We start from the raw sequence: 21,907 nt of genomic DNA, 5'->3' as shown, positions 1-21,907 counted from the left end.
ATGAGATCCCAGCTACCCTAGTATATCCAAATGCTTTTATATGATCAAATTTTCCCTCCCCTGGATCATCCCCACGAGCAAACAAACATGTTTGACAGCATCCTTTCAGTTTAGAGGCGATTGATTTGATGACCCTCAGCTCCAGAGTCATTCCTGTTGTCTGTTCTGTGAAAACAGATCTGGGCCCTTTAAAGATTTTTCCTTTACCAGCTAGTGCAATAATAAACTTTGTCCACAGAGCAGGAAAAGAGGTTTTTTTTTTTTTTTTTCCTGATTTGGGTGTGCTTCCTCACAATGCTCCTGCCCTGAATTCAACTTCTCCAGTGCTCCAGGGGACTCCTCTCCAGGAACAGCTTTCTCTGGCATCCTAGAGGGCAGATTTGGGGATTTCTGGAAAAGTACAGATTTCCAGCCAGTTCCACCAATTTAGCACCACGGTGACTTCTCTGTCATCCAGTGAGCCATGGCTGTGCCCTCCCAAAGGAGTTCTGGATCTCATTCCTGGGGATGGAGTAATGGAATGCTTCTTTGGGTGCATCATCTCACTTTTACGGCTGGTATTATCTCCTTATATCTTCTAGTCCTATATTCTTTAGAGTTTTCTTAACTTTGTTCTTTCCAATACTACAGTTCCTTGTTATAGCTGATGATTCCTTATATAAACTTTCCCTACTGAAATGATAATGCATTTTTTTTCTTTCCTATTGGACCCAGACTGATAAACCCAGTTAAGTACAGACTCGTTTTTTTTTTTTGTTCACTTTTGCAGCAGTATTCCTTTAAAGATTGAATGTATTTACTGTTTTAAATTCCTGTCTTCCCACGATTGTATAAATATGTAGCTTATGAGGGTTGACAATGTGACTGGGAAAGCCATATGGACCACACTCCCCTTTATTTAGTTTATGGATGGAGGAGTAGAAAAATGGGGGAAGGAAAACAAACAAACAAACAAAGGCACCCAGTGTTCTTTTTTACTTTGCTCTTTTTCACTTTAATTATTATTCTTGTTATTTTTGTGTGTGTGGTAATGAAGGTGTCAGGGATTGATTTTGGTGATGAATGCACAACTATGTAATGGTACTGTGAACAATTGAATGCATGCTTTGTTTTGTATGACTGCATGGTATGTGAATATATCTCAGTAAAATGAATTAAAAAAAAAATCCTATCTTCCTGTATTTGCTTAGCCCCATTCTACAGAAATGATTCTTGTCAAGGTCACCAATAAACTATATATTGCTAAGCTCAACCATCAATTATCAGTACTCATTCTGTTTTACATATCAGCAGCATTTGATGGAGCTGATCACTCATTTCTCTCTGATAGTTTCTTCCGTGACATCCCCTTGGATATCAAGTTCCCTTGACTTTTATTCTATTTGGCTAGTTTACCCAATTTCAAAAACTGTTTCATTCTTTTCTTTTTTTAATCAAAAAAATGCCATTCAATTATGAAGAATTTAAAAGTGATATCAGCATGTTGAACTTCTTACAAATTCCTTTTAAATTCATACATACATATATGACTATACAGGTTACATTTGAAAGTGTGCTACAAAGCATGTAAATTGTGTGTCAAATAAATATCCCAACTAACAGTCAAAACTCAGGAATAGATATGACAGATGGGTTCATTCTTTTTATCTCCGACTTTGTAATGCTGGAATGCTCCATAATTTCATTCTTAGATCTTTTCCCTTATCCATCTACACTGACTTTTTTGATGATACTATCTCATATCATGTCTTTAAATCATATCTATATGCCAACAACTTCCTATTTTATATCTTCCAGACGGGTCTCCAGAACTTCAGACAGATATATTCAACAGTTTATACAACATCTCCACTTAGAGGCTAAATAGATATCTCAAAGTCACTGGTTCACAGCATCGTTTCCCATCTTTGAGGGAAATTCTTCCTTCTATTTGCTTAAGCCAAGAAACTAGACCCATCTTGATTCTTTTTTCTCTCATTTCCCTCATCTAACAAACTCTACTTCAAAGTATATCTAGAATGCAAACACTTCTCTCCATCTTCATTAATATTACACTTATTACCTTCATCTGTTCCCCCCAAATCTCTCACCTCTACTACTACAGTCACCTCCTGTGTTTCCATCCTTATTTCCCTCCAGTCTATTCTCAACACAGCAGCTACATGTCTTTAAAAGTGTGCAATAGATCAGATTTCTCCTTCCCTCAAAACCCTGCAATGGTTTCCCATTTCACTACAAAGTTCTTACACTCACTTACAAGGCATTCAATGATTTGCATACTCACTTTCTCTGAATTCCAACAATTCTTCCTGGATAACTCTGACTCAGTCATGCAAGCCACCTGCTGTTCCTCAAAAATTAACCTGCATAAGCATATTACAAAAATAGCAATGTGGACAAGAGGAAGTGAATACACACACACACACACACATATAAAATAAATCACTTCTCAAAATAAAAGAATAATTCTACAACTGGATCAATGTAATTTTCCTCTACTTAGGCTTTAGCTGTAAGATTTACCCAGGAATAAAGAGTATTCTTTAGTCCAAGGATTCTAATTTTAACCTTCAAAGTTTATTGTCATAAACTCCATTTAATAAATATTAAAGTAGCTTCAAATTGTTAATTCAGTTTTTCCCAAATCCTAAATTAAAACCACTGGAAAATCTGGTCTATAATTTAAACTGCTTTTGCTTTATTATAAACGTTCCACATTGTGTCTTAGTCTGCTTACAAATTATTATATCCTATTTTAATTTTATTATTCCTATATTAAATAGACATGAATAAAGAATGAAATTCTCTTTAATGTTTAATTGAGAAAAATAATTGTTCTTGCATTGTGTGGACTCTTGGTAAATGCTACGAACACTTTTCTTTAATATATACGAAAATTGCTTATAAAGCAATTTAATTTTTAAGTTAATTTTTTTTCCTCATGGAATAGAATTTGTCTTTCTAATTTAATGTGTTAGCAATGAAAATGCAATCAAGTTTTCTTGTAGTGCCATATCAATTTTGTAATACATGGTGGTCATTGGTATTAGAGGACTTTCAGTAAATTTGTTTTAGAAATATATCTAATAGAGCAAAGAGATGATAGATTATATCCTATTCATGTCCATTCAATAAGGGATTTTTAGTTAAGTCTGAACAATCCTTCCTTATGTCAGTGTTTCTAGCACCCACTGTTAATCCCATTGTAACACACTATTGTAGAGATTCTCTCACATTCCAGAGAACTCAAATATCAATAGATAGTTAAAATAACTGAGATTAAAATTCCTAAGACCTATAATAAAACGTTTCATTTGTTTATTCAGCAAATATTTGTGGAGAACTGACTATGCCAGGTACTTGGTGAACAATACCTTCAAGTTTGGTTTTCTGAAAAAGATAGTTACAGGGAAAGAGATTTTTGAAAAATAAGCATGAAAATAGTAAGTGAAAGTGCTAAGAACAGCAAACATTTAAGATGAAACTTGATTGATTATAAATAGTTAGCCATGCCACAAGGGTGAATTGCATTTTAGGCAATGAAGTACCAAAGAAGGGCTATAGTAAGGGCAGTCTATCCCAGCAGATAGGAGTATGTTATCACTGATATTGTTTAAAATGTAAGAAATGCTAATAATAAAAGCAGATTGATTTTTAGTGTATAGTATTATTGTTTTTAATTCTCTATAGAATATGCAGCCATCCTTATTTGCTTGCAGCTGAGACAGTCCTCTCCTACCACTACCACCTTCTTCCTTTTCATTGCAAGAGCTTCTAGTCACCAGGATCAGTTGGTACAAACATATTGTACAGGAGATAACCTTTACTTGATCAAGAAACAGAAAGTTCAGTGTGGTTGGAAGGCACTGAAGAATTGAAGGAGATGAGGTTGGAGAAGTAGAAGTAGGCCAGTACTCATAGAGCCTTGTAGCACAGGGTATTAGAATTTTATTCTAAGAGCATGATAATCAGACGTTTGAGACAAATTGATTCATTCTATAAAATTGATTCATTCCATAAAATGGAAAATTACTGCAGTGGTCAAGCATAAAAGTAAGAAGACTAGACAGGAGGATTTTCTATTAGTGCAGGAGAAAGATAGTGGTTTTTTGTAGGATGGAGCTATGGAGATGTTACAAAGAAAAGAAAAAAAAAAGAACAGATTCAGGATACGGTTTGGAGCAGAGTCAAAAGGGTTTCCTAAGGGTCTGAATGTTGACTACAGTGTAAGGAGGAGAATGAAAAACAATTTGGCTTGAGCAACTAGATGGTTGCTATTGACACATATTGAGGATTGGGAGAATACTGGGATTTTGAAATATTCCATTTTGTACATGTAAAGTTAGGATGACTATTGGATATTCAATTAGAGATACCAAGTAGTTAACTGGGTATTGAGTCTTTTTTTCAGGAAAAGTTTAGGGCTAGACATTTAAATTCAGAATTTACAACTGATTTCCATACAGCATTTAAAAATACAGGAGTGAATGGTATTTTTTATGCGGAGTGATGACAAGTAAAGGCAGATGAAAACAAGTAAAATGACAGAAAATGACAATATGGAGGCTTTAGATGCTCTTGAGTGATGCAAAAGACTGATTGGAGTGGGTCACAGAGAGAATGATGGCTACAATACAGTAGACAATAACTATAAATAATAACTGATGTTTTGCCAGAAAAGAGAACAGAAAACTGGAGCAGTTAGTGGAAAGGAATATGAGGAGTTTGTTTTGCTTTTTTTAAATGTTTGAAACAATGCATTTCTGTAGTTGATTGTACTGATCTGATAATGAGTTAAGAAATGATAATGTAAAATAGAGAAGTGATCATCGTGGAGTCTCCATGGCAAGAAAGATGGCACATGAAACACAAGGAGATATTAAGGCAGAGACTCTTGATCTATTGCAGCAAAGTAAAGGCTTTCAGGTTAGTTTCCAACTTCTCTAGTGCTCTCTTTGCTATATCGAGAGTAATATGTCCGTGTGAATGTTTTTACATATCACTTGTTACATTGATGTTCTTGTTGATTCATAAGCTTGTTGAAATAAAAAGCTTCTGTATTCTCTTAATGTTGTAATTTGGACTGTGAATGTCATAATGGGTTAAATGATCATGAATATAAATAGTATTTAAGATAAATCTATAAGATTTTATAAGTACATGTTGTCTATGCATTTCTGATTTAAAGACATTTATTTTAGGGAAAAATAACACTCTTCCTTTTTTTTTTCACTTTTATAGTCTTAGTTTTGTAAAAATTATGAACTTTGTAATAATGACCTGGAATAGTCATTAATCAGAAAGCAAATCATAGGGGAAAAAAAAGACAAAAACCAAATGAAAAAATAACAAAGACTGGTAATGAATTGTGTTAATATGTTTGATTAATTCTTTTGTCTTACTCATTTGTAACAGTCAAACATTTTTCTTTTTTCCTTTTAAGGATAAGATATATAATATGATAAACAGTGAACATTTATGTTGACAAACTTTGAGAACTGTTGGAATTATCATGGAATAGTTTGCCATGCTTGCTTTGGGAAGTAACAACAACAAAAAAGATATAAATAATTCAAGAAAATAACCTACTCTGTATATCCTACTGTGATTTACAAATGCTTGTCTTATACTGATTTACTCTTTGTCACTTTGCTTGCTTTTCATTTGGTTTCTCAGTTGTTGCCATAATTTTTATGGACAACAGATTTTTATGTCACTGGTATCTGATCTTTTGTCACATTTCCAATGGAGAAGTTGGAGACCTCTCCCTTCCTTCCATATTGCTATTTCTACCATAAAAAATCTTTTGGGATATATTTATTACAAATTTACACAGGTAAAATTCATTTCTGAAATTCATTTGTTTTCTGAAGTTAAACAATTGAGTCTCCTACTTATTTTATTTTTCATATTGGATTAAACTATATTTCTCTAAACTAAGGCAATGTTTTACTGTTTCCTTGCAAACTTTATGTTTCCTTTTACTTTTTGCTATAGAAAATAAAAGTAAATGTGTGTGCACACAAAAACATACACAGCTGCGTATTTCTCTTAAAAGACAGTATGTTTGCTTGCTAGAACGTTATAAAGAATCTTCCTCCTTGCTGTCTCAAAAGAGAAAAACAATACCAATTCTAAGACGTAAAGCAAAGTTTATATGCATAACTCCAACATCTTAAATAATCTCTGGCTGTGATACAACTGAGTTTTCCTAAATATCTCTTGGCTTGATTATATATACAATTGCATTCCCTTGATTCTTCAAGAAGAACACCTCTAATTTCTAAATCATTCATTAAAAAAAAGCACACTATAATTCTGACACATCTATATTCTTTTAAATACATATATATCATAAATAAATATTTATATACATATTATACAGATATGGCTTATGAAACCAGTTGAAGGGAACAGAAATAAATGTTGCAAAATGTTAAAGCATGTTATTGCACAGCTTTTGCTGTATCCTGGAAAGGGGAAAGAGAGAAAAAATGATTAAATCAACAATTTACTCACTCTCTCTAAAATGACTGAAATTTCCACAGTTTGTTTCAATTCTGTTGAAATTTTTAAATCTCAGAGTACTCAAGAAAAATATGGACATGGGTAAAATTCTATTCCTCATTTATTTAAAACAGTGATACAAACCATTTGCCATTTCTTAAGCCAGAAGTTTCTTTTCTCTTTCATTTTCTTCTGGTCCGTTCTTCAGCAAAGTCAAGTAACTGAATTTATTTCAGTATTGGCTACTGTATAAAATAGAAATTGTTGCTTCTGGGTCTTTTTATTTCTTTTCTCACAATCTTTTCTAAAGCCTACTTTCTCTACCACTATTCTTATCTAAAATCCATTTTCTCTATCAAGATTTACATCTTCATTATATTTTGCTACTCCAGTTTACCATAATTTATACTTTATAATAGCATACATTAATTTATAAATAGTAGAATCTACCAGAATAGATTTTTCTCTTGTATACTTAAGAAATAACTAACAACAGATACACATAATGGGCCTGGCAATAAAAAATCATGAGAATGTAGATTGTGAGAAGATTGAACTGAAATCTTCCCAGGTCAATTTGGTCAATTACCTGAGGAATATTAAAGACAATTCCTGTCACCTAAATTTCTTCATCATCAAACTATCATTTAACATGCTTACATTGTGCGTGAAGTCTTTGTCACCGTCTTTATTTTTACTTTCTAAAAAATTCCATAAATTTTCATGTATTTATTAAATAAAATCATAGAATCCCATAGCTATAAAAGTACTTACAGATTCTTTAGATTAACTTTATCTTGGAATCATATATTTTCCCTATATTTATGCTTGTTTGCCTTAACCATCTCTTTAAATCATTCCATCTTCTCTGTCTTTTCTATTATTGCCTTGGTTGGTTTCATTGTTATTGTTGCTTAACAGTATTGTAATAAGCTCACAACTAATCTTCCAAATATTTTTCACTCACTCACTTCAAGCCCATTATTTAAATCTGCAGAAAACAGTGTACAAAAACCACAAATCAAATTCTTCTCTTAAGTCTCTTTAAAGAATTATGCCAAATACTATCTCGTTTTGAAATATGTAGATATTCACCAGAAATATGTAGATTCTTCATCCTTTAAATATCCCTAGTGTTTTAAAACATAATATTGTATTTTGTTATATTACTCCTCTCATTTCTTTAGAATATAAACCATTTCTTAAGTATTTCTTAGAATATATATCCTTTCTTTAATATATTTCCAGTTAATGAATTCTTATGCCAAAGAGTTAATTAATAATGAGTGAATGAATATATACTGAGAAAAGAATGGATGTTCCCATTATACCTGCTTATTTCAGTTTTATTTAGTACTTTGAATCAACAGTCAGCACACTTTTAACTTTTCTACTCTCATATATGGCAAAACCTTGCTGTGATATGTCCTCCAAATAACTGCCCCTGCCATTAAAACTTTTTTCTAATTATTTTTATCTTTCTTTTTCTCTCATTTCTCTACTTTATTGTGTTCAAAATTCCACAGAGCCCAAGTGCTCTTGGTAGCAACACACACACACACACACACACACACACACATGCACACATGCACAACATGCCCATGCAAATCATTAAAAGGTTATAAAAGACCTAAGCTTTAGGCATTCTAAGAATTAAGGTCAAGACCTTTATTTAAAAGTTCCAGGATAAAGGACAGAATGTGTTTCTGATCATCATAATAGCTTTTTTAGAAGACCCTAAGATACTTAGCAGATTCACAAGTCCATGTAAAAGACTGGAAAAATCTAGTTCCATTGAATCCTTTTTGAACTCTAATTGGACTTTGAGGTAAATATGAAGTCAACCACAGAAACAGATATTGCACTAGTTTCCCCATAGTGGAAGAAGAATCACATTAATATCAGATATACAAGAAGTCAAATCTGAGCTCCGTAACTTTATCAGAAGATAAAAGCTGTTCTGATTCTCAATGTACTCATATGAAAAGTGGAAATAGTAACAGCTGTTAAATAGGGATATTGTAAAAATTAAATAAGATAAGATAGGTTAAGTTTTCATAGAAAGAAGGAACTAACTGCATGTTAGTCTCTATTGTATCGTTCTTCTTTCTTCACCACAGGAAACTTCAGAATTTCTGGGTCATGCAGCTTTTATGATTCTCCAGTTATAAGTGCAAAGACCATGTATTTGGAGCAAACACCATGAGAGAAACAACAGGAGAAATGTGTCTGCATATGCTGATATCTGGCCAGCCCAGATTTGCAGGAAAAGTGGATTTTCCACTAGCAATATGACCTTTAAAAAAATCACTTAACCTCTTTGAAACGGTTCCTCGCTCTGTGCAATAAAAGTAATAATCCCTACCTTGCAGCTATGTTGTTAAGATTAGAAATACAGTGTGTGAAATGCTTACAATGAAATGCAACCATTAATATTAGTTACGGAAATGATAACCGTTCCCAAATCCAAAGGTATTTTTGTGAAAAGAAAGTGTTTTTTTATTCTTCCCTCCTACACATTTTAATGATTTTTAAACATTTTTGAAAGCTTACATAAAATCATGTCATAATGTTATTTATAATGTCCCAAATTTGAAGAGATGACTAATGGAGAATTGCTGTATGCTTTGTTATGCTTATTGGTACTGTGATAACAGATTTAACTTTAAAGCCTTGTACTTGTTAGTTAAACCAAAATAAGAATGTTTTATTTCCTAATGTTAGTAAACATCGTCTCACTAAGAAAGACAAAGTTGAACAAATAAGAATTGAGACCCCATGTGTAATGTATAGCCTCAGAATTAACAAGCCAATATGACCTACATCTCAGTTCTGATGTCACAGTTTAGGCAAAATGTACAGGCGGAAATATCTCCCATTTCTGATGACAAAAGAGTGAGGGAGGAAGTAGAAAGGAAAGACATACCATGAAAAGACAGAGCTCTCATCACAATCTTGGCCTCCTTGGGTACGTGTCATAGTTCTGATGATTTGGGGGCACCAATTCAACTCCATGGCTCCCCACATTTCAGCCAACAGTGGAAATGTCAGCCATTTACAGCCTGACAGAATTTACAGACTGGAAGTATCTGGTTTCAGAACCCAGGGTGGTAGAGTCATAAAAATTCAGTGCGTGGCATCACAATTTATTCTTTGTCCAGTTACTTAAATGCATGTTTCATTTCCTTTTTTAGAGATCTTGGTGTTAAGATAAGCCTATGTAACTTGTTTAGGTAGAATTGCCATATGTTCTTTCACTCTGTTTTTACTCCTCCACTCAACCAAGGAGTCAATAGAAATACAATTATTACTCTGTCAAGTTTCACTTTCCCCCACTTCTGTACACTGATGGATGTTCCAAACTTTCCAGTCTTAACACATAACCTCAATGTCACTTCTTCACTTATTAACACCACTTTATACTTGTTTACCATTCTTCCTCAATTTCCTAATTCCCTACCTTACGTTCATAGTGATATAAGGCTTAGGAAAAAGTTGGATGGTGGCTTGGATCAAAATGAAGAATCTGATAAATGTTATAAGAATCTGATAAATGTTATGTGTTTCCTCCAAACACAAAATGTTCGCACACATAATTGTATCTATGATTTCAGAGATTAGAGCCTCCTTAAACTTTATTTTTGGATAGCATGAGAAGCCATAGGCCCCAGGTTACCAATATGTGTGTACACAATATATATTAAAAGTGAGTTTAAATACACAAGTATCAGAATCAGAGAGAACTAGTACACTTCCTCTCACTAGCTGAGTGAACATATTGTGTTTGTTCAATTTCCCTGTGCCTCATTTATCTCATCAATAAAATGAGTTTCTTGGTCTCCTAAGCTCCAATTATAAAAATTCTATAATTTCAATACCTAACTGTTGCTATTTTATTACTCACTACCATTCAGTAAGACGTCAAATCCCTCTAACGAGGTTTGAAACGTCATGCATTGAGCATTAAAAAGTACCCTTGCATGCCCACAGAATACGTTTTCAGCAGAGAATGATCATATTATTGCATCTCAGTCAAATTAACATTCTTTTTTAAAGAAAGGAAAACAGAATTAACAACTGCATTGTTTTTTTTCTTCTGTATACAGTATTGAAATGAACTGCTTTGCATATATCATCTAATTTGACTCTAACAATACTTTTGCATGGCAGTACAATCCTATTTTATAGATGAAGAAACTGAGGATTGGAGAAATCAAGTGATACTCTCTTAGTCATGTAAGTGAACAAGAGTCACGAGAGGGCAAAGATGGGATTTAGACCCATGACCCATCACTTTCCCACCATCAGTACCACCACCAATATCTTTAAAGAGAGTACTTGATTGAACAAAAATAATACGTAGATAGCTATATTTTTAAATGGATTGGGTTGTTTACTTTTAATATAGGATTTCTCAGTAAGTTGTAGTTATTAAAGCAGTGTCACACATAATTACCTGTGGTGGAAGCAGTGGCAATCTTATAAAGGCAAGAAGCATACTTAGATCATTGCATCTCCTTTGCATGTCATACTTGACCCACATCATTAATGCATGGAAAATGGTTTCTTCATCAGGGACGTTTACATCATCACTGGCCAAGAGCTTATGGAGTTCCTCAGCTGGAAGGAGTAAAAACTCTTGATTTCTGATCACTTCCATTATGTTTTCCTGCAGGGAGAAAACACCTTGGCATAAATTTTTTCCTTTACTCTTATTTCACTAGTAAAGCATCTCAGAAAGAAATGAGGAAAGCAGTCAATAACCTTTGTTCTCTTTATAACATAATCCTTGAAATTCAGTCCTTCAGAAACTAGAAGCTGTTAAGATGAAAGCATTGTAATTGTAATTGAAGTGTAAATGTATCTGAGACAGAGCAGATTTTGTAATAACTGGAGGATTACAATGTTGAGCTTTGTTATGCAGACAGAATGGACTAAGTGATTAAATGTTTCAAGTGGACTGCTATGTGAGATTTGGTGAATATGAAAATAACATTTCAAAAATTTAAAAGCTTGCCTACATATCCAGGTCATAAAGTGGAAGTAAAATTACATAAGAAAAGTTTAACACTATCAGATGCAATATTATTTATTCAGAACATAAGAACAGGACAGTTAGGTCATCCAGGTGCCCAAATTCCACATATTCCACCCTCTTATTATCTCTCCTATCTCCTCCCTCTCATGATAACTTCTCTGGTTTAATTCAGATTCCCATTTTTCTCTCCCAGTTTGTTGCAATAATCTCCCATTTACTCTATGTGTCAGTTTGAATGTATTATGTCCCCCAGAAAAGGTCATATTCTTTGATGCAATCTCTTGGGCAGACATTTTAGTAATGATGAGATTGGAATCATTTGAGTGTTTTCATGGAGATGTGACCCACCCAACTGTAGGTGATAACTCTGATGAGATAATTTCCAAGGAGGCGTGGCCCCACCTATTCAGCATGGGCCTTGATTACTGGAGCACTATATAAGCTCAGACAGAAGGAGAGGGCTTGCTACAGCCAAGCCACTTTGAAGAATGCACAGAAGCTGAGAGAGTAGCTGCAGTTGAGAGACAGTTTGAAGACGGCCATTGAAAACTTTTGTTCCAGAGAAGCTAAGAGAGGACAAACACCCCAAGAGCAACTAAGAGTGACATTTTTTGAGGAACTGCAGCCTAGAAAGGAACATCCTGGGAGAAAGCCATTTTGAAACCACAACTTGGAACAGATGCCAGCCACATGCCTTCCAAGCTAACAGAGGTTTTCTGGACACCATTGGCCAACCTTCACTGAAAGTACCTGATTATTGATGTGTTACCTTGGACACTTATGACCTTAAGACAGTAACTGTGTAACCAAATAAACCCCCTTTATAAAAGCCAGTCTATTTCTGGTGTTTTGCATTCCTGCAGCATTAACAAACTAGAGCACTCTGCCTACATCTATTTTTAGCTTCTAGATTGTATCCTTTATGATGATGCCAGAATGAATGTCACCATGGCATTACACTAAAGTTATTGTTTTGTTTTGCTTTTGGTATCCTCTAGTCTTGTGGTACAGATCTCTTGTTTAGCCATACAAGGTCTTCATGATCTGACCTCTTCCAACTTCTAATGGTTCATTTCCTCCCTTATTTGCATTCTAGTACAAAATTACTTACTCTTCTTTCATTTACCATGCTTTTTGGCATGCCGTCCCTCACTCATTCCATTACCTAAAATGACCTTATCCACCTTTTGTCCATAATTCTTGTGGTTTTTCAAGATTCAATTCAAGGGCCACCTGCTATATAGGGATTACTTGAGCAGTCTTTTCACTTTCATTTGCTCAAGCTAACACTCCTAGACTCTCACAGAGAGTGGCTGTGCAGTCACCAAACTGCAGCCTAATCTTTGGTGCACTTGGGATTATTATCACAAACTGGAAGCTCCTTGAGACAAAGACCCTAACTTAATGTAACTGTATCCCTAGATCTTGGCATAGAGTCTGTTAGACAGCAAGTACACAGTATGTATTAGCAGCCAGTGCCTGTTTATCTGTTAGGGCAGTCTCAGACCTATTATATTCTGAGGACAAATCTGACCCATGCTATAAGTGTATGCTTGGAACTGAAGTGTCCTCAACTTTCACAAGAGAATGTTAACTTTTACTTTTTCTTGTCATTTGTCATACTTATTCATATTTAGTTATCACAGAATAACTGATTTCCAGGAAATTGTTTTGCTTTTGTTTTTCCTCTTTGCCTAATATGGTGTTATGTAAATTACAGATGTGCAATATCTATTCATTGCATGAACAAATTGAGCATTCTGAGGTTTAGTGCCACCAAATTTCTGTAAAAAGCTACAGTAGTAATGATGTTTCTGAAGATTGTTTACAGGAATTTTTTGTCCATCTATTTTTCCAGTAACTCAAAAATCTGTACCTATTTAGGTACATATGAAATTGTATAGCAGAATTGTATGATATATTGAAGGATACCTTAAAAAACAGCTCTATGAAACTGTTGGTGATGTCTATCATAAAAATATTGTTCAAAACATATTTCATTATATTTTACAGTGTCTTCTTTATGATAACCAAATGGAGAAATTTCTTTCAGGGTTTTCATAGGAGGAATAATTGCACTTCTCCTGAGTAAATTGGTTTGCTTTTTTCGTGGACGTGGTAAATTTTGAAACTGATTAGATTTCTCTTTTTATTCAGCTACTAGAACATTTAGAACCAAATTGAAATCCATCTGAATCTATAGTCTTTTGTAGTTTGATTTCTTTTTCAGACAGCTTTGAAAATGATTTCACTTAATATCACTATATTAAAATTTCTCTTTTATTTCTGCATCTAATTTAGAGTATATTCCTACAATTTTGAATCGTTTGTAAATCATACTAAATCTCTTAGGAACAAGCAGTGTTGTTCATAAAAGATGCTATGAATAAAGTAGACATTAGGAAACAGGTAACAAATATACCTGTCATTTAGTATTGTTCACATATGATATTTATTATTTTTTTCTTTATAGAGTATTGAACTTCTGTTTTTTCTTTTATTTCCTCATCAATCCTCCTTTAATGATATCCTGCCTAATAACTTCTCTGTTATTTGCAATCTAGCTTCTGACAACTAATGACACTATTTTTATTATGTTTTATTCATAGAAGAATACATATCACTCACATTAATATTCTTAGCTAACTCGTGCACCTTAGCTAACTCCTTGTTGTCTGTGAAGATCAAGTAAAGACATCCAAATCCTTCAGCCAGTCTGCCTTTTGTTTAATGCCTTTCTTTAAGTTTATTCAATCATTGACTCAAAATAGGTTTTTTGAGCACCTAAAATATGATCCTGAATTATTGTCGTGAGTAGGACAAAATAATTTGCATCAAAAAGTTTGCCATGTCTGGAGCATTCATAAAAAGTGCAGCATTAGAAAGTAACCATTTTGTTAGTAGGAAATGCAAAAGAAAGAGATCATTAACAATTCTGTAGAAGCCTGATTTTCAAACATACCTAGAATATTAGATAAAAAAAGGGAAATGAAGAGTTATGAAATTTTGACCAGAGGAAGCCATATAACCTAAGGTATAACAGCAGGCAATATACTATGTGGTGTCACAGTTGGTTCATCAGTTTGCTTAAGAATGAGCACAGGAAGAGTGGGGGGATAACAGTAAAAGAGTAGTTTAGGTCAGATAATGTAACGAATAAATTTATTCTAAAATATTGAAAGTCTGTCTATTAAAAGGGAATGTAAATATAAATATCTATATATACATACATATATATGCATACACACCTTCTACATATAGGCTGAAACATTTATTATAAAGTTGTGGGCACCAAATGTAAGGTGCCAGTGCATAAGACACAATAATCCTTATTAATTACAGATTTAAAAACAAAAATCTCCACATGATCTACTTTGTTACTTCATAATAGTTTAAAGTAATTTTGCCAGCTGCAAACAATCCATAAAGTTTTTGTTCCATTCTAAAATAGATGAAAACTTTTTCCTAGTTTATTTTGTTGCTGTTTGTTTCTTGAATTTAACATAAATTTAATTTCCAATATTCTCCTCCTTCGGTTACTTAATTATATTATTGTTTTATCCTTTGTATTATTATAGGTAATCACATCAATAAGTAGTAAATCAACTGAAATTCTAATAGAAATATTTTTTTCCTACATCATTTCTAAAGTTAACTAAAAATCAGTGGTAATATCAGGTCAAGCAGAAGATAAATAAATCTGCTTCAACCATCATATTTTAGTTATTATTGGTTTAAAATATGGATATTAAACTATATTAAAACATGTTTAAATGCCCAGATAAACTTTAATGCAGACTTTAATTTTGTTTTTTTTCCATAAATGACTATTACCAAAGCAGCACATTATATAATATTATAGGTAATTCAAGGAAAACTCTATGCAATGAAAATCCACTGAATATAGACCCATGATGAACCATTTTACAGCCAACAGTCAATTTTTTTGACTTTCAAATCACTGCCCCAAACATTATAGTAGGTAGGTTAATCATGTGCCAGAACCACCACAGAATTTCTAGCTCTATCCTAATGTACCAGAAGTTATCTGTGAGATATAATTTATTTAATTATTCATTAAAAATTATTGCCTCAAAAGATGAATTTTTCAGATGTACATGCTGCCAAATAAATGGAAAACTGAAGGGAAAGTCTAGGAATTGCTGTGCAGTCATTTATGATTTAGTTTTACTATATAAATAAACTTTGTATGAAGTTATAGAATTTTAAGATTAAAATTCCTTAAACATCTTTTGCAAGTAAAGTTTTGAGAGTTTAACAATTTACTTGTGATACTACAGTGCCAGAAGCAAGATGGACACCTCTCTTTTGACTTCTGAAGCAGCATTCTTTCCATTACTTTACAAGAGGTATTTAAAGAAGTTCTATTAAAAACTCTCACATAATACCTAAGCAAGTATAGCAATTATTTTCAATCTTTTAAATTATTATTTCTGAGTATTTTATATAATACCTTTAATAAATATTAGATTTCCCATGACCCAAAGGATTGTCAGAGACAGGGTAAAAAGGTCCACTCTTGGAATCAACCCCCCTTTATTTATTTTCTCCGTTGTCTCTGTAATCTAAACATTCTAGAAAGAAAGGAGGGCTTCTTGAAACAGTTACCTTAAGATTGCTACACTGATGTAATTGGTGTCAAGATTCTGACACTATCAGATTATAAAACCAATTTTCCTTGGCTTTGATTATTTGCCTTGCCTGAATTTTTAATCTTTGTGTCAAAGTTTTGCCTGAACCCTTGAACAGTAACTTTATGATTTCACATGGAATGGTACCTCATTATGAGATAGTCACACTTTGTTATTTTAGAGATGAGAATGCTGAGCCTCAGAGGGGTTTATACACAGACATATCACTAGTCAAGATAAAGCTGCATTAGGAATTATTTTCTTGTCTTTAAGTCTATGACACTTTCCGTGACACTACTAGGCTAACTATCCTTTGATTAATTTCATTCTAGTTCTCTTCTGCACATCTTGTTTGGACTTACTATCTTTCTTTGATGTACGAAACATATATGCACCCTGATTCTTGAGTGCTCACCTATATATTGTTACCAATTCTCCCTTGATATTCTGTTTCCCACAATGTGGAATGGTGGCAATGAGAACAGACTTTGGATAATTGACAAGGGTTCAAATCCGAAGCCCACCATTTACTGGCTGTGTGATATTAGGAAGTTGCTTAGCTCTCTGGGCTTGATTTCCTATCTGTAAATGGGGACAAAAATATTATCTACCTTTATGAACTCTTCTGAAGATTACATACGAAGTATAAATTAAATTTAGTGTGCATAAAGAAGTGCCTGACACATGGCAAGAACTTTCTGTGTTAGTTATTATTATACTACATCTGACTCTCTCCTTCACTTCAGCCTCCTATTGCTAGCTGTATAAGGTACCTTCATATTTCTTTACCTATTTAGTTTCTTTCCTAATTTTTCAGTCAATAAAATTTTATTGAGTGCTTGCTCAATATGCCTATGTGTCTAATACTGCCAATTCAGACACAAAAAGGAAAGGTCTGGATCCTAGGAAATTCATTACTTTATGAGGAAGACAACATGATGCTCTAAGAGAGATATATACACTTTATGATAATAGATAAATAAATGGAGGATTTAATGGGGTCCAAAAGATAAGATTCAAAGTATTATAAAGGAGGCCAGGGGAGTTCAATTTAGGAGATATTCACCTCTTCTCTCTGGAATAATAATTCCCAAGACAAGGAAACCTTTATCATAGAATCATAGACTCTGAGAGTTCTAAAGAAATGTTGGTGTCATTTAATCCAATTCTCATATCATTATGTAGCAGGAATATAAAATGGGAATTGTTGCTACCTCACATAATCTCAAACTGGTAGCAATCATTGGAGTCACTTAATTTAATTTATACCATGTTCTAGTTTGCTAATGCTGCTGGAATGCAAAACAGCAGAGATGGATTGGCTTTTATAAAAGGGGGTTTATTTGGTTACACAGTTACAGTCTTAAGGCCATAAAGTGTCCAAGGTAACACATCAGCAATTGGGTACTTTCACTGGAGGATGGCCAATGGTGTCCGGAAAACCTCTGTTATCTGGGAAGGCACGTGGCTGGCATCTGCTCCAAAGTTCTGGTTTCAAAATGGCTTTCTCCCAGGACGTTCCTCTCTAGGCTGCAGTTCCTCTAAAATGTCACTCTTAGTTGCACTTGGGGTATTTGTCCTCTCTTAGCTTCTCCGGAGCAAGAGTCTGCTTCCAACAGCCATCTTCAAAATGTCTCTCATCTGCAGCTCCTGTGCTTTCTTCAAAGTGTCCCTCTTGGCTGTAGCTCCTCTTCAAAATGTCACTCACAGCTGCACTGAGTTCCTTCTGCTTGTCAGCTCATTTATATGGCTCCACTGATCAAGGCCCACCCTAAATAGGTGGGCCACACCTCCATGGAAATTATCTAATCAGAGTTATCACCTACAGTTGGGCAGGACACATCTCCACAGAAACACTCAAAGAATTACAATCTAATCAACACACTGATACTTCTGTCCACACAAGATTACATCAAAGATAGTGGTGTTTGGGGGGGCATAATACATTCAGACTTGCACACACCCCCATGTACTTTTCCCGTGCAAAGCTCACCCAGTGATATTTTTCAGTGATGGGAAATCCATTACCCTTTTAAGAAGGCCCATATAATTGCTGAATAGCTCCTTTGGAAAACTGTCCTCATTTTGAAGCAAAATCTGATTTCAATAATTTTCTTATATTAATCCCATGGAAAATCAATTACTGCTCTATTTATTAGCTTTTAAAATACTTGGAGATGAATATATTTTCTTTTTTATCATCTTGTAAAGGCTAAAGTATTACCATCCTTTAATCTCCCTAAAGTGTGTTAATCTTCAAAATTAGAAAAGAATGTAAGAGGAGAAGCTATAGTCTTAGCTGGATTTCCCTAGAAATACCTGCATTATTTCCCTTAGTCCTTCAGAAAAAGAACAGAAAAAAAAAAACAAACAAATATTTTCACACTCTATATTTCCTATTTGCATCCATATTTTTATCTTCCCTCAGGGCATTTTCCAAATAAAGGCAAGAAACACAAACAAGAACCAAACACTGTATAAAATCCTCATTTCAATCATTTCACTATATTGGTTTAATCACTATTATTCAGGTAATAAAACAAGGAAAAACGTGTTCAAGGAGTTGTAAATGTATGCCAGCTTAACAATTTTGCCCAGTTTCTTGTCAATTTTCTCATCAGCTCTTAGGAAATGAACATGGAATAGAATTTCTTTGAACATTCCAATTATAAAACAGGTCCTTCCTTAATAACAGTGATATACAAAATGGATAGCTAGTAAGAGTCACTCATGTTTTAGTATTTGGAAGCACAATATTAGGATATAGTTGGGATTTTAAAACTATAAGGAGGTGGATTGTTCCAACCAAATCACTCTATAGACAAATATACATAAATTTACTTCCACATAATTTGGACAAATATAACTTAAATATCTTAAGATGGCAGTATCCCAAAACCTGCTTCATGAGAAAACTGGTGGTGTCTTTTTAGCTAGGAGTGCTTGGTCAAACCATAGTCCTGCTTGCTCCAAGATCCCTTTTTTCTTTCTCTGCCCTGACTTGCAGAGACTTCATCCTTATCCCCACTTGGTTTCTCTGGGCAACCAGTCGTGTTCTTCATAATCTAGTTGCTGAAGTTGACTGCATTCCTCTGTGTGTGCTTGATCAAATTCCAATTACAAAAATAAAAACAACACATATCTCTAAACTAAAATTAATTTGTAGCTTTCCTGCTACTCTTAGAAATGTAGCATTTTTCTCTTTATACATTAAAATGCATGAAATGCCTATTCTTACTTGGCACCCATTTATTATAGAGGAAATAATAATATTTTCTTAGACTGGAAGTTGTGTACGTATATTACTTCTTTTATTTCGCATGGAAAACCTAGTATTTGAATAGTGCTATTAGTAAATTAGACTCACCAAGAAACCTGAACATATATGTCTTTCCAGGTTTCCCTCTCCTAGAGCAAAGCTACATAGATCCAGACTTTCCAAACTAAACTGAATAGCTGCTAGTGTTCTTTTTTAATTCTTTACCACCCAATAAATACTGACTACTTAATCAAGTAATTTTTTTATTCATTTTATTGAGATATATTCACATACCATACAGTCATACAAAACAAAGCATACATTCAATTGTTTACAGTACCATTATACAGTTGTGCATTCATCACCAAAATTATTTTTTGACATTTTCATTACCACACACACACAAATAATAAGAATAAAAATTAAAGTGAAAAAGAGCAGTTAAAGTAAAAAAGAACACTGGGTGCCTTTTTTGCTTTGTTTTGTTTTGTTTTTTTCCTTCTCCCATTTTTCTACTCATCACAAAACTGTATCTAATATCAGAAATAATCTCTAATGACCATCTTTCAAGAGTATCATACGGAAGAAAAGCTAAATTTGCTATTTTAAGTCCCTTAAAATGTATATGATTCTGTGACTGTAAGTGTTTTGGACAAAATGGTGCTAAACATAAAAGGATGAGACAGAGATATAGGAGAGAAAGCAATGGCTTTCCCAGGCAACAGACACTTAATATTCATAAGGAGCCATCTCCTCACCTTGAAAATAAATTCTATAAACCCTACCCTAGCCTACCTTCTTTTTATGTGTTTTCAAGCTCAGTTGAGATTTTTTATTTAATCCTATATTTTACAATCCTGAGCAAAGCATATACAATTATTTGGGGGGATTCTTTAACCTTTGTAATAATTTTGTCTTCTTCTGATACTTGGAAATAGACTATTCCACAGTTTTAATATATGGTACACATTATCTACTAATATAGGAGAAGAGAAATGCAAAACTCGATTATAAAATTCACTACCAAAAACAAACCAACAAAAACAAAACAGCCCAGTCAGTTAAAATGCCCTACTTCCAGTTTTTACTTTAACAGAAAAGTAACTAGTTTTTCTCAAATGTGATAATTGCTTTGTAAACTGTGTCCCACTGTGCATGTATGAATTATTGGTCAGAGAAGTAGTATAAATTTTTGTAATTATTAACATTGGCCACCTTTTCTCCTTCATAGGGACAAAACCTAACTCTTCTCACCTCCTTAATAAATTGCTCCAGATCAGATTTATTATAGAAATCATTGAGTGTGGCAGCTGCTGGGAAGGTTAGGAGAAGAGTTAAAATCTCTGTACAATCCTTAGGAAAGCCATATGTTTCTGCCACCCACAGGAGAAGTGGCATCACTGCCAAATTATTTCATGAGACTAAGGAATGCCTATTTATTTATAGTTGTTTCTTTTCATTGAATCAAACTCTCCAGGATACTCAATCAGATAAAATTTTCTTAAAGGAGTTACAGTGCTTGAGGAAACCATAAAAATAATGATTCTCTACAACCTATCTGGAGAAAGAAAATTTTAATGCAAGATAATATTTCTGTTTTCCTTACCAGTACCTCTTGCAGATAATCGACTGTACAAATGTACTTCGATCTGTAGGAGTGTGTATTTTATCAGGTAGTGCTCATTCTATTCTTAAAGAAAATTGAAAGTTTATCCCTAATTGTAACTGAATTTTTTTCAGTATTCAAAAGGATTGTTTATCAGTCTAGATTTGTATAGTTCTTTGTCTTTGTGTTTATGAGCATGAATGTCCTTGAGGGGTCAGGTATACGCATAAGCTAAAATAGTTACAGAGTTGGGGTAATCGAATGTGTTAAAGAGAAAGGAAGAGAAAATACAAGAGTTGCTTACATAACTACATTGATTATTTTGCAGAAAAAAAACAGCTTTAGCATTCTCCAATAAAGAATGCATTACAATTTTGGAATCCTAAGGTCTAAATAGTGTCCATGGAAGCATGTAAAATTTTAATTATCATTTTGCATTCATTTATTGCTTAATAAAAGCATTTGGAGTATTTCCCTTTGGGCTAGATTAATTTACTAGTTGCTTACAACCAATATTATGAAATCACAGCACTGTATATTCTCTTATATTTAGCCTATTTTAAAACTTAACAGCAGATATTATTATAATCATTGACAAAAAATTGAGTAAATCTCAATAGCAAGTTATAAATATTCTTCCAAAGAAAACCCTAAAATGGAAATTAATGTGAGTACATTTTACTGTATGGCAAAAACCTGGAATAAAGAGGGAACATTCCTCCTGGTAGTTACACAAATATATAATAAATGTTTCTTGAGTTTTCCAATAATAATTTAGTGCATGCATTAATTTATCTTTCAGCAAATAAAGGAACCATTAGATTACAATATATATACAATGCATT

At 33.5% G+C, this 21,907-nt stretch overlaps 1 protein-coding gene across 2 annotated transcripts in view; it reads right to left on the bottom strand.

The window, feature by feature from the left end:
- The window catches only part of KLHL1 (kelch like family member 1), a 449,643-nt gene that overhangs the window by 167,073 nt on the left and 260,663 nt on the right, over positions 1-21,907 (bottom strand). For both annotated transcript variants that reach the window (XM_037800143.1, XM_037800144.1), the window contains exon 5: positions 10,964-11,176. In XM_037800143.1, coding sequence (XP_037656071.1) covers positions 10,964-11,176 — 213 coding nt within the window. The remainder of the gene's footprint in view (positions 1-10,963; positions 11,177-21,907) is intronic.

Source organism: Choloepus didactylus, chromosome 12 (genome assembly GCF_015220235.1).
Source record: "Choloepus didactylus isolate mChoDid1 chromosome 12, mChoDid1.pri, whole genome shotgun sequence".
NCBI classification, from domain to species: Eukaryota; Metazoa; Chordata; class Mammalia; order Pilosa; family Megalonychidae; genus Choloepus; species Choloepus didactylus.
The sequence above is the reverse complement of the archived record's forward strand: the minus strand, read 5'-3'. Positions and strand labels throughout refer to the sequence as shown.